Here is a 13,076-nt window from a genome sequence, read left to right as displayed (position 1 = left end):
TATCTCATTTGATCCTCACAACACCCCTGGGAGGTAGGTGTTGTTATTATATATTTTAATATGACATTAAACTATATTATATATTAACATTTAATATATATTAGCTGATCTTCAAATTTTCAAATATATCTTTATATCTTTGTGTATTATATATATTTATATATTCTTGATATATTTATATATTAAATAAAACCTTTATATAAATTGTTCTCTTGAAAAGTATAACAGAATTTTGATATCAGTACAGCAAGTGCTTTGCAAATTAAATTTTCTTATTTGAACATGAACCACAGTCTGCTTTGGCTTTAAGAGTAATCTCATAAATTTTCTATTTATTTTATATTGCCATGACAACAAAGTATATTCTGCTTGTGTCTAAAGTTACTAAGCTGTGAGTTAAAAATAAAAGTTTGCTCTTATTAATGTAGCACTCCTACAGAGAAGATGAGGATTGGAACTCTGGGCGCTGGAGGGCACTGGCACTTTTCATTTGGAAGTCTTCCAGTTCATTGGTTTCAGAAGAGTGATGCAATTTACATATCCCCCTCCATCCTGTCCCTTGTTGAAAACAAAGAGGGGACCAAAGGCTTAACCTTGAAGACTGGGAGGGAATTGCAGAGGCTGAAGCCAAGACAACATCTCATCAGGGTTCACATTCTAAACTTTCCCAGCCCGGGTTGAACGGTTCCAGCAAACGCAACTACACTCCCATTGCTCAGGCTGAGAAAGAGTCCCAGAACCCAATGCCATTCCAAGGCCAGACCCTGTCAGGGACCATCAGACACATAGGAACGGGTGTTTGCTGGTGAGACAGTCTTGCAGATTCCTCCCTGTGCTACACCTTTCTCCACATCCCTGGTCTCATTTACTCTCTGCCTTCACCAGTCTCTCCCACAGAGAGCAGGACGAAAGGGACAGAACTTGGGCTATTTATTCTTTACTCCCTCCTTTTCCACCCTACTTACCAAGAGAAGTGACCAGCCCCTTTAGAACTGTTACCACTCATTAAGTTGTATTGGTTTTGATTATTGATGATATTGTATTAAAATCTGGGTTCCTCTCTTTTTACTGAACTTCTTTAACATTTCTATTGAAAACAACACAATTTTGCAGCTGATTCTACACTACTATGTATTACTCTATGTTTCATCTCCCTAACAGAATTGTAAAGTCCTTTGAAGCAGAGACCTCAACTCACATTTTTAAATATCCTTCTGTAGCCCCTAACATAGCCCTGGAAACATCATAGGTATATTTTAAATTTTAACTTCAGATATAAAACCACCAACAAAGCTGCTCTGGAATATAGTTATCCCACCAACACTGAAGCAACCTCAATCTCAAAAAGCAAGCTCAACATCCTTCCACTGAGCAAACATGATGGAAAACAGGCGAAATAAGGATACTCCAGAAGTTCCCGTTCAACAAGCTAAAGTTGGGTGATAAGGCTCAAGTGCAAGAGAAACTCTTTAAGGGCGTAGTGAAACACAGCTTCAAAACATGATATAGTGAGGACTACTGGGAACCATGAGAGCAAACAGATCAGGCTGTCATACTTAGGAGTAAAGTAACTGGATTTGCAAAAAGCTTCAGAAATATTTAAGAGGCAATATTATAAAGAAGGACAAATTCGAGAAATATATCTGCAACTGTAAAGATAAAATTTCAAAGCTGCTGAGCAGGGAATTATTTTCTGTTATACATCAGTCTCCATTCTTGTCCTGCTAAACTTCTTCCCACATCATCAATCAAGAAATATTAAGTGCCTGTTACATGTCTGGCACAGTGCTAGGTTTGGGGGATATAAACAGGGGCATGACCTGACATGACATTCATCTAGTTCAGTCCTTTGGTGACATCTGACTGAAGTAAGGACTGTAAGAGGCATTCCAATGTCCTCTACCACATAAGGAGGAAGATTTTGTCTTTTCTTTCCAAGAAACTGAGACAAATGCAATGTCTATTCCATGCCTATTTGAAAAGATGATTGAGTCTAGGTCATTTGAGGTCAGCAAACTATCCAGGTCATTTGAGGACGGTTAGCAGATTGGCCAGGCAGTCCAGGTTTACAGCTCTCATATCATATTTTCCCCTCAAACCTACCCCTTTTCTGAACTTTCATGTTACTGTCAGGGCATTATCATTCTCAGCTCATTTTCACTCACTCCACATATCCAACCAATTGCCCAACCTTGTCATTTCTTTTTCCACAACATCCATTAGCTATATCCCCCATTCTCTCTATTCACACAGTTTTCTACTGATTCTAGGAGCAAGTATAAAAACTCCTCTGGTTCAGCATTTAAACCTCTTTTTTAATTTAAAAAAATTAAAGCACGGAGACTTTTTTTATTCTTTTTCTTTTTAGTTCCAAATTCTCTCTCTTCTCCTATTCGCTCCCCTTTCTAAGGAGAAGGCAAGAAAAACAAAACCTATTACAAATATGTAAAGTCGTGTAAAACAAATTTCTGCATTAGCCACATCCCCCTCCCTCCACTACAAAAAAAGAAAAGAAAAATAAACAAGAAAAAGGAAAAAATGCTTCAATCTTCACTCAGAGTTGCTTAGCTCTCTATCTGGAGATGGACAGCATGTTTCATCACGAGTTCCTTAGAACTGTGGTGGTTCACTGAATTTAACAGTTACTATGTCTTTTAAAATTGCTGTCTTTACAATATTGTTGTCACTGTATAGATTATTCTCCTGGTTCTGCACACATCACTTTGCATCAGTTCTTATAAGTTTTCCCAGGTTTTTATGAAACCATCCCCTTTATCATTTCTTATAACATAACAGTATTCCTTTACATTCATATACAACGTGGACATCCATTCCTCAACTGACTGGCATCCCCTCAGTTTCCATTTCCTCATCAATACAAAAAGCATTGCAGTAAATATTTTTGTATATATGGGTCTTCTTCCTTCTTCTTTGATCTCCTTGAGGTAAAGCTCTAGTAGTGGTATAGCTGGGTCAGAGGGTATGCACAGTTTTATAATCTTTGGGGCAAATAGTTCCATATTACTTTCCAGAATGGCATTTAAAACTCTTTACAACCTGGTTCTGACCTACCTTTCTGAATTTATTATATATAATCCCCTTCCTTCACTCTGTGATCTAGTCAACACAACTATCTAAACGTTAGTAGGAAATTTAGGTATGATGCCATCTAGTAAGCAGAATCACAGAAAGATGAATGAATTTATATTGGCATCTTTCTGCTGAGTTGAAATAAAAGAAAATTCACTTTTGCTCATCATTTTTAATACATTAATGAGAATTTTAAAATATTATTTATTTCATCTTTATGTTGTCCTTTGAAAATTTCCATTTGTTGTATATCCTTTGTAACATACATAATAGTATAGTAGCATATGCATATGATTTATAAATAAATACAAATATGATTATATATGCAAATATAATGTATGAAATATATTGAAGAGGCACATTTTTTACTATTTGGATGTGTAATCTAAAAAAAAATTGAAGACCACTAGGGGAGAGAAAAAATTAGGACTGCTTCATTGAAGTGATGGTCCATTTGAGATCAGATAATAAAAATTTCAGTAGACCCAGTTAGTATTATTGTGTATTATTTTCACTAGCACAATTCAATAGCATATGAGTAGGAACAAAGGAGCCAGAGAGTGGGAGTAATATAGGGCTAGGGTTTGGCAAGCCATAAGCAGAAATAGGATAAGGTATCTGAAAGAAGAGGAAAACGTAACACTGAACTGGTTATCTATATGACCAAGACTGGGAAGGAAAAAAAAGTAAGCCAAAGGAGGGGTTATGCCATGAAAGAGTATTCAGAGGTGAAAGGACTGGAAGTTAAGGTGGGGAGAAAGGTTCATCTACACACAGAGCAACTTAATAATTAAAATTTACTAAACTAATAGTAAAGGGAATATTATTTCATTATATGTAGTCTGCGTCTTTATTATTGAAGAAGTCTAAGGTTCCCTACTTTATCAATTTATAAGTCTAAAATTTTATATATAAAAGATTAGCAGGGGTAGAATTCCCTGGAGCTGGGTTCACTCTAACTGTTCAGCCAATTGAACACTGACTTCTGGCTCTTTGTTAGGAGTGCTGAACCACACAGCTGAGGGAAAGGGAACCTAGACCCAAAAAGCCAAACATTTAACTTTTGTTGTCTTTTCAGCTACAATTTTCTACCTGAGGTACTTTAGAAGTTAGCAGATGTTAATGATGAGGGGCTGAAAAGTGGTATAGCTGTATAACAGGGTTAGGCAACAGCATGCCAAGAACAACCTCATGAGAGGCTACTAGTTTTTACCTATGATTATGTCTAATGTTATCATCAAAGACAAGAGGGGTCTGGGGTAGGAGGTGTTGCTGTAATATTTCAAGAACAACACACAAGTTTATTCTCTCTCTAAGTAAGATTGCTTCACATACTGTAAGACAACCACAGTGTCCCTGCTAAGTCTTTTAGCCTCTTGGCTAAATGTTCCCATTCCTTCAACTGATTTTCATGGGGCATGAACTTGAGTCTCTTTACCATCTTAGTTGTTGTTCTCCTCTGAATGGTCTTTAGCTATTAAGGTCCTTCCAAAAAATATACACCAGATATGGTCTCACCATGGCAGAACATACCAAGACTGTCAAATCCCAACTCCCATAGAGGATGCTATACCTCTCTCAAAACAACACAAGTGTGAGTTAGGTTTCTTGGCTGCTGTGTTGACTCATATTAAACTTCTAGTTTATAAAGCCTCCGGCTCTTTTTATACAAATCAATGTCTAATCATAACTCTCTTGTACTTGCAAAGCTAATTTTTTGAACATAATTCGAAGATTTTATATTTATCTTTATTCATTATATCAAACCGGACCAATGTTCTGGTCTTTTTGAATCTTAATGCTATTATGCTAGATGATGTTAGGTATTCCTCCCATCTTTGTGTCATGGGCAAATTTGATAAGCATGGCATCTATGCTTTTTTTTTAAAATCACTGATAAAAAGAATTAATTAATATTCTTTAAAGTATAATTTCCTAGTGAAGGAAGGTATTTTAAAATTGTGGTAAAATTTGAAGAAGCTATCCTCAGTAAACAAACAAACAAAAAATGATTACATGCAAGACATCAAGCTTTGAGGAAAGTTCCATGTAGAACGTTTCTTTATGAAGTATTACTGTAGTCATAATGAAATTAGACTGGTGACCACTTGCTGATTTCAGTACTGCGAACCTTCCCTTTATGAAGTAGAAATATTATGGAACCTGGGACATGGGTCCCAAGTTTGAACTCCCAGCATACAAGCATATAATACATTATAAGTAGGCTCTGCTTGTGTTAGAATTCCATTAGCCTTGCTGCCCACCTATCCAGGGCTTCAGAAATAGAATAGGACAGAAAAGTTCTTGCACCTTCTATTTTCCCTCCCAGATCCCTAGTTCTCACCAGACACCACCCTCACCCTCCAATCCATGCCTAAGATAATCCAGAGCTTAGATCCACAGAGGGCATATTACTCTCTTCTCAACAGTCATGGATTGGGGGCAATCTGCCCCCCAAGATCCTCTGCACTTACCATCTGGCTGACCATTCGCCCTCTGGACCCCTAAGGAATGCCATTTGATATGATATTGTACTCTAAGGACTACTTGGTCTTTCCCTCCTATATGTGTTATCACCCTTAATTACAACGTGAGCTCCTTGAGATCAGGGACTGAAGGTTGTCTTTTCCTATCAACAGTGCTAACACAGAACCTTATAAAAACTTAATAAAGGCTTTTCCGTTATATTCCCAAGGGAAATGTCTAGGTGCTACAGAAGTCCACTTCAAAACTTCCTGCCATGGAAATCAACCAAATGGATTGTGACAGCAGCGCTGCAACACACTGGGAATTAATTCTTTGATGTTCTCCCATATCTAATCTAGTCTGATTCATGGGAATTAGGCAGGCAGGGAACCTTGTTTTTCCACTGATTCTCATTTTTATGTGAGAAAACTGCATCTTAAAATGGCAAATATCGATTGACAGATGTAATGTTAACGTTATATTAAAACTTACTGGAATACATTTTACATAGGATCACAATCATAGCGTACTTAGACCTAGAGCTAGAAATTATCTGAGGGCATCTAATTTAATGCCCTCATTTTGTAGATGAGGAAACTGAGGCTCAAGGAGTAGAGGTGCATTGCCCTGGGCCGCAGAGTTGGGAGTTCAAACCCGGGACCCATGTCCCAGGTTCCATAATATTTCTACTTCATAAAGGGAAGGTTCGCAGTACTGAAATCAGCAAGTGGTCACCAGTCTAATTTCATTATGACTACAGTAATACTTTATAAAGAAACGTTCTACATGGAACTTTCCTCAAAGCTTGATGTCTTGCATGTAATCGTTTTTTGTTTGTTTGTTTACTGAGGATAGCTTCTTCCATTTTTACTGCAATTTTAAAATACCTTCCTTCCCTAGGAAATTATACTTTAAAGAATATTAATTAAATTCTTTTTATTATAGTCTCCAAAATTAACTGCCTTGACAAACTTCTAAACATCAACAACACTATCTAGCATTAATCAATAGGAGACTTATAAACATTTTTATGTTAAAAATGTTTAAATTAAAAACAAAACTTCAGACATTACCTTTCAACATTATTCTTCCTACTGATCCTCCAAAAGTATTTAAAAGGCCACTTCTTGCACCCAAAGACGTAGTTGCCTCTAATAGAGAACCAGTGATGTACTGAGAAATTGAAGTCCTTTGAAAAGTGGCTCGGTATTCACATGAAGTATCTCGAACACATTGTTTCAAGCGTGGGCCAATATTAATATGTCCATGGATTGTGTCTAAGGCTAGAGCCTTCCTGAAGAAATAGAGAAACGATCCAAGAGTGCCTTCTGTTTCTTCTCCCCTTCTCACTGTGTTGTTGATCTGTGAACAATTCAAATACAGGAAGTATTCATCTACTTTCTTAGAAAAGCAAATTATGTTGCTGACATAATGCCAAGATGACTTATTAAGAAAAATGTCCAATAGTTCTAAGAGCAAACACTTACGAACACAGCAATCATGCATTAACATTCTACAGATGCTATTTATTTGGAAAAGTTTTATGCAATTATATGACATGGCATTCAAATAACTGTGCTATCAAACTATATTTATAAGCTATATTAAGAAAGATACATTCATTTCAAATCTTATTGACTCCTCAATATGGCATACATCCTTCTGGATAAAAAGAGAAAATGTTCTCTTCTCTTCCCCTTTCAATTTTTCTGGAATGGTCAGGTTCAAACCAATTTGTTGCCATATAATGTTTCTGCCCCTTAAGGGTCAAGAGGGAGCCTTTCTTTGGTCAGAGGATAAACCAGAGTTGGAAGGGCCATCAGAGGCCATGTAGTCTAATCCACGCATTTTACAGATGAGGAAATTGAGGTCAACTTGCCTAAGAGCCCATTGGTAATAATAAAAAAGGCTAGATCTTCTGACTCTAAATGAAGTGCTCTTTCCAAATCGGCAAGTAAATACGTGAGCTATAAGGATGAAGGACAAGTAGAGTGCTCTATACTACTCTTACTTCTGTCACTGGTATGACTATCCTACTAGTTACAAGTCCTTTCTTTTCTATTTTCACAGATAACATCTATCCGTTTCTACAGCAGAAGACAGAGAGAACCTACTCTCAGAAGACAGAGAGAATCTATGATGGCTCATCATGATCATCAACTCCTCAAGGTCCAACACATCATTCATCTCATGAAAGAAGTGAGACAGTAACAGAAAAATAGAGGAACGTAAACAGGGAATTCATGTGCCGTGAGGCTGTTAGAGTAGCTGTGAAGGCCTGGCAAGAACTATGAAACATTAGAAAACTGGGTTCAGGAAATACCACTGAGTAGGCTAATACTGTGGGCCAGTACAACTGAACTATTTTTAAAAGTCAAAGAAATGGATGGGGTGGCAGAGGAATGCAGGCTGATCCTACTCAAAATCATTGAGATTATCTGTTTGCCAAAAATAACAGTGTAGTGAGTAGTGTTCCTTCATGTTATGGTACCAAGAGAAAAAAAAACAGAATAAATCAGAAATATCAATATTCCACATGTTGGAAATGTTTTGGTGCAGATAGTGCTGACCACCAAAACGGGCAAACCATAAACGTACATTAAATGAACCAAGGAGGTCAATACTTTCATTATGTGTCAGTGCTGTATCACAATAAAACTCAAACTGACTTTATCAGTTATAAAGAAGGGCTTTACATTGCTTTTTGTTAACCAGTATGCTCAACTCCACGTGATACAATAACGTACTGCCAAGCAGTGCACAAAAAAACAACCTCATTTCTAACCCTAGAGTAGACAAATTAAAACATGAAATCGATTTTCACTTCACTTTTAATGAAAATTCCAGAAACTATGCCTAATAACAGATCGGGTAACAAAAACAGCATTAGTATTTCAAATTGCCTTTAAAAAAGGTATGGGCATACTTAAACTGGAATTTGGAAAAACCTTTTAAAAATTTAGGTCATTAATTCAACTAGTAGATCAGTTGTAACAAAAAAGAGTTATTATCTGTTGTAACACATTCTCCCACAGTATCTGACAAAGGATAAGACAATTTCCAATAAAGTCACTTCACATCTAGTAAGTCAGAAGAAGCTTGAGTGTGATGTCTCACTAACAGAGGCTCAATCTCATGAAGGCACCACACTATGAGCAGGGCTCCCAAAACCAAATCTACTGAGCAGATAGGGGAGAAATGGTGTGGGAGCTTGAAAAGAGGGAAAAAAGGTTGGGGATATCTGATGTGTGAGAAACTGCTGCTAGAGGAACAATCACGGAAGAGCATAAAGATTGTTTTGCTATAGTAGTGAGTGGCTAGTTTAGATGACGTAACAAACAAATCCTATGTATACATTTCCAAAGCAGAGTTTCTTTCTGCAGTACCTAAAACATATTACTGGTTATAGTTTTTTAGAGATTCCCCTTGTTCCCATCTCCTCCAATCTTCTCTTATTAACTGCCTTCACTATCATCTTATCCTGCCACCTCCACCTGTACCCTCAACTTCAATCTCTGCCTATCTCCTGGTCTATAAATATACCAAAAGTCTGCAACAATTCTTAAAAGACCTCATTTGATTGTACCATCTCTGTTAACTAGGTCATTTATCTCTTCTCCCCTTCTCAGCTAAACTCTTTGAAAAAGTCTTCTACACTGGATGCCTTATTTCTTCTCCTCTTACTCTCTCCTAAACTGTCTACTGTCTTACTTCCAACCTCATCATTCAACTGAAACTTTTTTCGTCATTTCTTCACACTTCTTGACCTTTGAAGCATTTGACACTATTGATTACTTCTGCTGGATGTTCTTTCCTTTCTATGTTTTCATAAACTTGTCTTATCTTGGTTCTCATCCCATCTATCTGATTATTTCTTCTCAAGGTGCTTTGCTAGATCTTCATCCATGTCACTCCCATACTAACTGTGGGTATACCCCCCAAAACTCTGTCCTAGGTCCCCTTATCTTTTCTCTCTCTATTCTCCTACTTTGTGATCTCACTGGCTACTGTAAGTTCAATGATAATTTCTATGCAGATGACTCCTAGATGTATATATCTAACAACCTTGTCTCTCTCCAGAGCTCTAATCCTACTTTACCAACTGCCACTATTGGACATATCTAACTACACGTCCCTTTCCTATGCATCTCAAACCGAAAGTGTCTAAAATAGAATTATTATCTCTCTCTATACAAACCCACTCTTCTTCCATATTTCCCTGTCTCTGTCAAGGGCACCACTTCTATAATTCACCTCACTCTAAACACAATACTTCTCTTAAAGCAACCTGAAATGGCAATTTTTTGCCTGATGTCTCACATTGTTGACTCATATATAAGTATGCAGTCCAGTAAAACCATGAAGTCATTTTTCTTCACAAGTTTCCTCCTACCTCTTCCCACACACACCTTTTTTTTTAAAATTCTTATGTCTCCCCATCCAGGTAAGAATATAGTTCAATTCTTCTTTTCTCCTCCAACCTCTTAACAAGTAGCATTCTTTTGCAGTGACCTGTCCCGAGATTTATTTACTTTGTCCTCCTCTTAGTTTCTATACTGATGTAAGCTATTCTAAATCATATTTTTCCATTCATGGGCTCTAAACAGAAAAATGCAGTGGAACTCATAATGACAGAAGGAAAAATAGGGAATAACTGAAATTTATCGAGCAGGGGGGTGGTGATATGGGCAGACTTGAATTTTAGGAAAATCACTTTGGCAGTTGAGTGGAGGATGGATTGGAGTGGGAAACGACATGAGGCAAAAAGACCAATCAATCAGCAGACTATTGCAATACTCCAGGCATGAGAAAAGTTAAAGAGGAGAATTAGGAAGCAAAAATGGAAAAATGATAAACACAGTATTTGTGGCTTATAGAGCAAATATTAATCAAGTTAAGCCCTTATAAATCTTGTGAGGACATTTTACTCCTCCTGGTAGGCCCTTCCGTGCCTGGCCCCACCTTTAGCTATGTTGGCCTTGTCTAAGTTCATGTTTCTTCCCCCCAGAGCCAACTCCCTGGCAACTTCCTCAGCAATTGCTAGTTTTCTAATTGCAGAGAAACTTTGAAATATCCAAGAGCTTATGTCCTCCCACATTGCCCCTCTGCACCTTCAGCCCCAAACGTGCTCAGCAATGGTTCAACAGTATAGAAACTTCATGGTTTCAACAGTTTAGAAACACAACATTATCCCCTCACTTTATCCTCCCCATCCCTTTCCCTCATATATATAAATTCCAAGATCCAGACTAGTCTTTAAGGTTGTTTCCTTATCTGTAAAAAGGAAATAGATGTGAATAGTGGAACATATGATCTCTAAAGTCCCTTTTACCTCTAACGTAGTATAATTCTATGAAGTTTGCAAAAGGACCATGAAAAACAGGCTCAATGAAGACTGGGGTATTAGAGTTGCTACCTTCCACTTTACATTCTTAGTCTATCCAGTTATCATAAAAGGAAAGAGCTGCCATTTTTTTGTTTTGGGGGTCCCAAAAAGCTTTACTGAGATCATAAAACATTTCAAAGTATAATCTGATTTAGAGATGAAAAGCTTTTGAAAAATATGAAGTAAATAACATTTCCAAGACACATTCCAAAAGAAGGTATTCCAGAAATTGGATTTTGTAATTTACAAAGTGTATTCTGTTGTCTACACTGAGCTAAAATTTTTCTTGGCTATCAAAACAAAGACGCTTGTTGACAGAAGCAGGCGTCAGTATTTGGGTGAAGAGATTATATATAGAATAATGATATTAATTTCTATTTTGTAAAAACAGAGTTGAGCATTTCCCTTGTCTCCAAAAACTCTGGTTTCACATAACAATTTAAAATACTGTCATCCTTTGCTTTATAAAAGCAGAGAAATTATGTGTAATTTCTACTTTATGTGTGTTTATAAAAGGTGTTATGCAGAATGTTATTCTGCATAATTAAATGGCATCATAACAATATTATACACATAAGCCACAGCCAGAACCATCATCATTGTAACCAATTGCTTATGGCTATTTTCAGGGATCCTATCATATACAGGAATTGGTCTGTGATTTCATTGGTATATGGGACTTCTAAATGAGGAAACTCCCTTCATGAGTACAGGTCAGCACTTACTCTGCCCTTTAATACAACATCCTGCTTTGTAAAAGCTCCTACAAACCCCTAAATTAGGAAGCTGTTTTCTACTGAGGAACACTGACTAACTGGGGACAAAAATTAAATATCACATAAAAATGAAAATCTACTTAGTTATTGTTTTTTTTTAAATCATACATTTAAAGCTGAAGAGACCTCTGAGGTCATCTTGAGGTCCAGAGAGGTTAAGTAGATCACACTTAAAGTGGCATAGTACAATATTCCACTGTATTCCAATACCAAAATTTATTCAGCCATTCTTTATATGATGGGTACCCACTTTGTTCTCAGTTTTTTTTGCTACCATAAAAAGTACTTCTATGAATATTTTGGTGTGTATATGTCTGTATACAAATATATGTATACACACACATATATTCATCTACTTTTAAAATTAAGAACAAAAAACATAAAACCCTACTTTTAAAATTACCATAAATGATTAAAAAAGAAAAAAAATCTTCCATATTATGGTCACTTAAGGGGACAAGGGAATAAGAAAAGGAAACAGGAAAAGAAGTATAGTCAAATTTAGATAAGCAAGAAGATAGCAAGAACAGGGAGAAGAATGAGGAAGAAAGATTTGACAGATTCTGAAGTATAGTGGGAAATTCTTCATACATCTTTCTGGTTTACTTAGGCTGTGGCCATGAGAGTAAAGTATCAACTTCTACCACTCTCCTTTAGATTTCTTTCATTAATCAATGAACAAAAATATTTACTGAACTGAAACTGGTGTCATGAAGATTTCAGTAACTAGTTAAACACTTCCTAGTTGTGTGACCAAGGGTAAGTCATTGAACTTTTCTGAATGTGTTACCTCTTCTGTAAAATTAAAATAGTACCTACTTCGCAAGATTGTTCTGAGGCTTAAATGAAACGTGTATAAAGTGCTTTGTAAAACTTTAGAGAGCTACATAAATTTTAGTTATTACTAGAAGTAGTTTTATTATTTCCTATGTATCCAACATTTGTCTACTCTAGTTGTAGAGATGTAACATACATATATGAAAAGATGATGAATAATACAAGGAAGTGTACATATGCAAATAAATGGTTTAGATTTTAAAGGTACAGCAGTCATTCAGATGAGATCACTGTGGAAATCTCCTGCAGCAGGAAGCATTCAAAAAAAATTTATTGGGTACCTTCTATGTGACCAGCATTATGCTAACCCCTGGGGGAAGCAAAGTTAAGCATAGTATTAGATTTGATTTTGTGGGTAACAGGTAGTCACTGGAGATTCTTGTGCCTTCATACAAAATCATAAAATCTTATGTTTGGATGCAAAATTAAAGGGTACCTTGTCCACTTTTCTACCTGTAGTTCTCCAAATCTAATTAAAAGAATTTTGTAAATGTAGAGTGTATAAGCTGTTTTAATATAAT

General features: G+C 36.4%; 1 protein-coding gene across 1 annotated transcript in view; it reads right to left on the bottom strand.

The window, feature by feature from the left end:
* The window catches only part of PLCE1 (phospholipase C epsilon 1), a 166,756-nt gene that overhangs the window by 84,651 nt on the left and 69,029 nt on the right, over nucleotides 1-13,076 (bottom strand). The window contains exon 2 of the mRNA XM_027839818.1: nucleotides 6,630-6,918. Within this exon, the coding sequence (XP_027695619.1) occupies nucleotides 6,630-6,918 (289 nt within the window). The remainder of the gene's footprint in view (nucleotides 1-6,629; nucleotides 6,919-13,076) is intronic.

Source organism: Vombatus ursinus, unplaced genomic scaffold (genome assembly GCF_900497805.2).
Source record: "Vombatus ursinus unplaced genomic scaffold, bare-nosed wombat genome assembly UNPS02014833.1, whole genome shotgun sequence".
In the NCBI taxonomy this organism is placed as follows: Eukaryota; Metazoa; Chordata; class Mammalia; order Diprotodontia; family Vombatidae; genus Vombatus; species Vombatus ursinus.
Note: the sequence above shows the minus strand (reverse complement) of the source record. Positions and strands in the feature narration are given on the sequence as shown.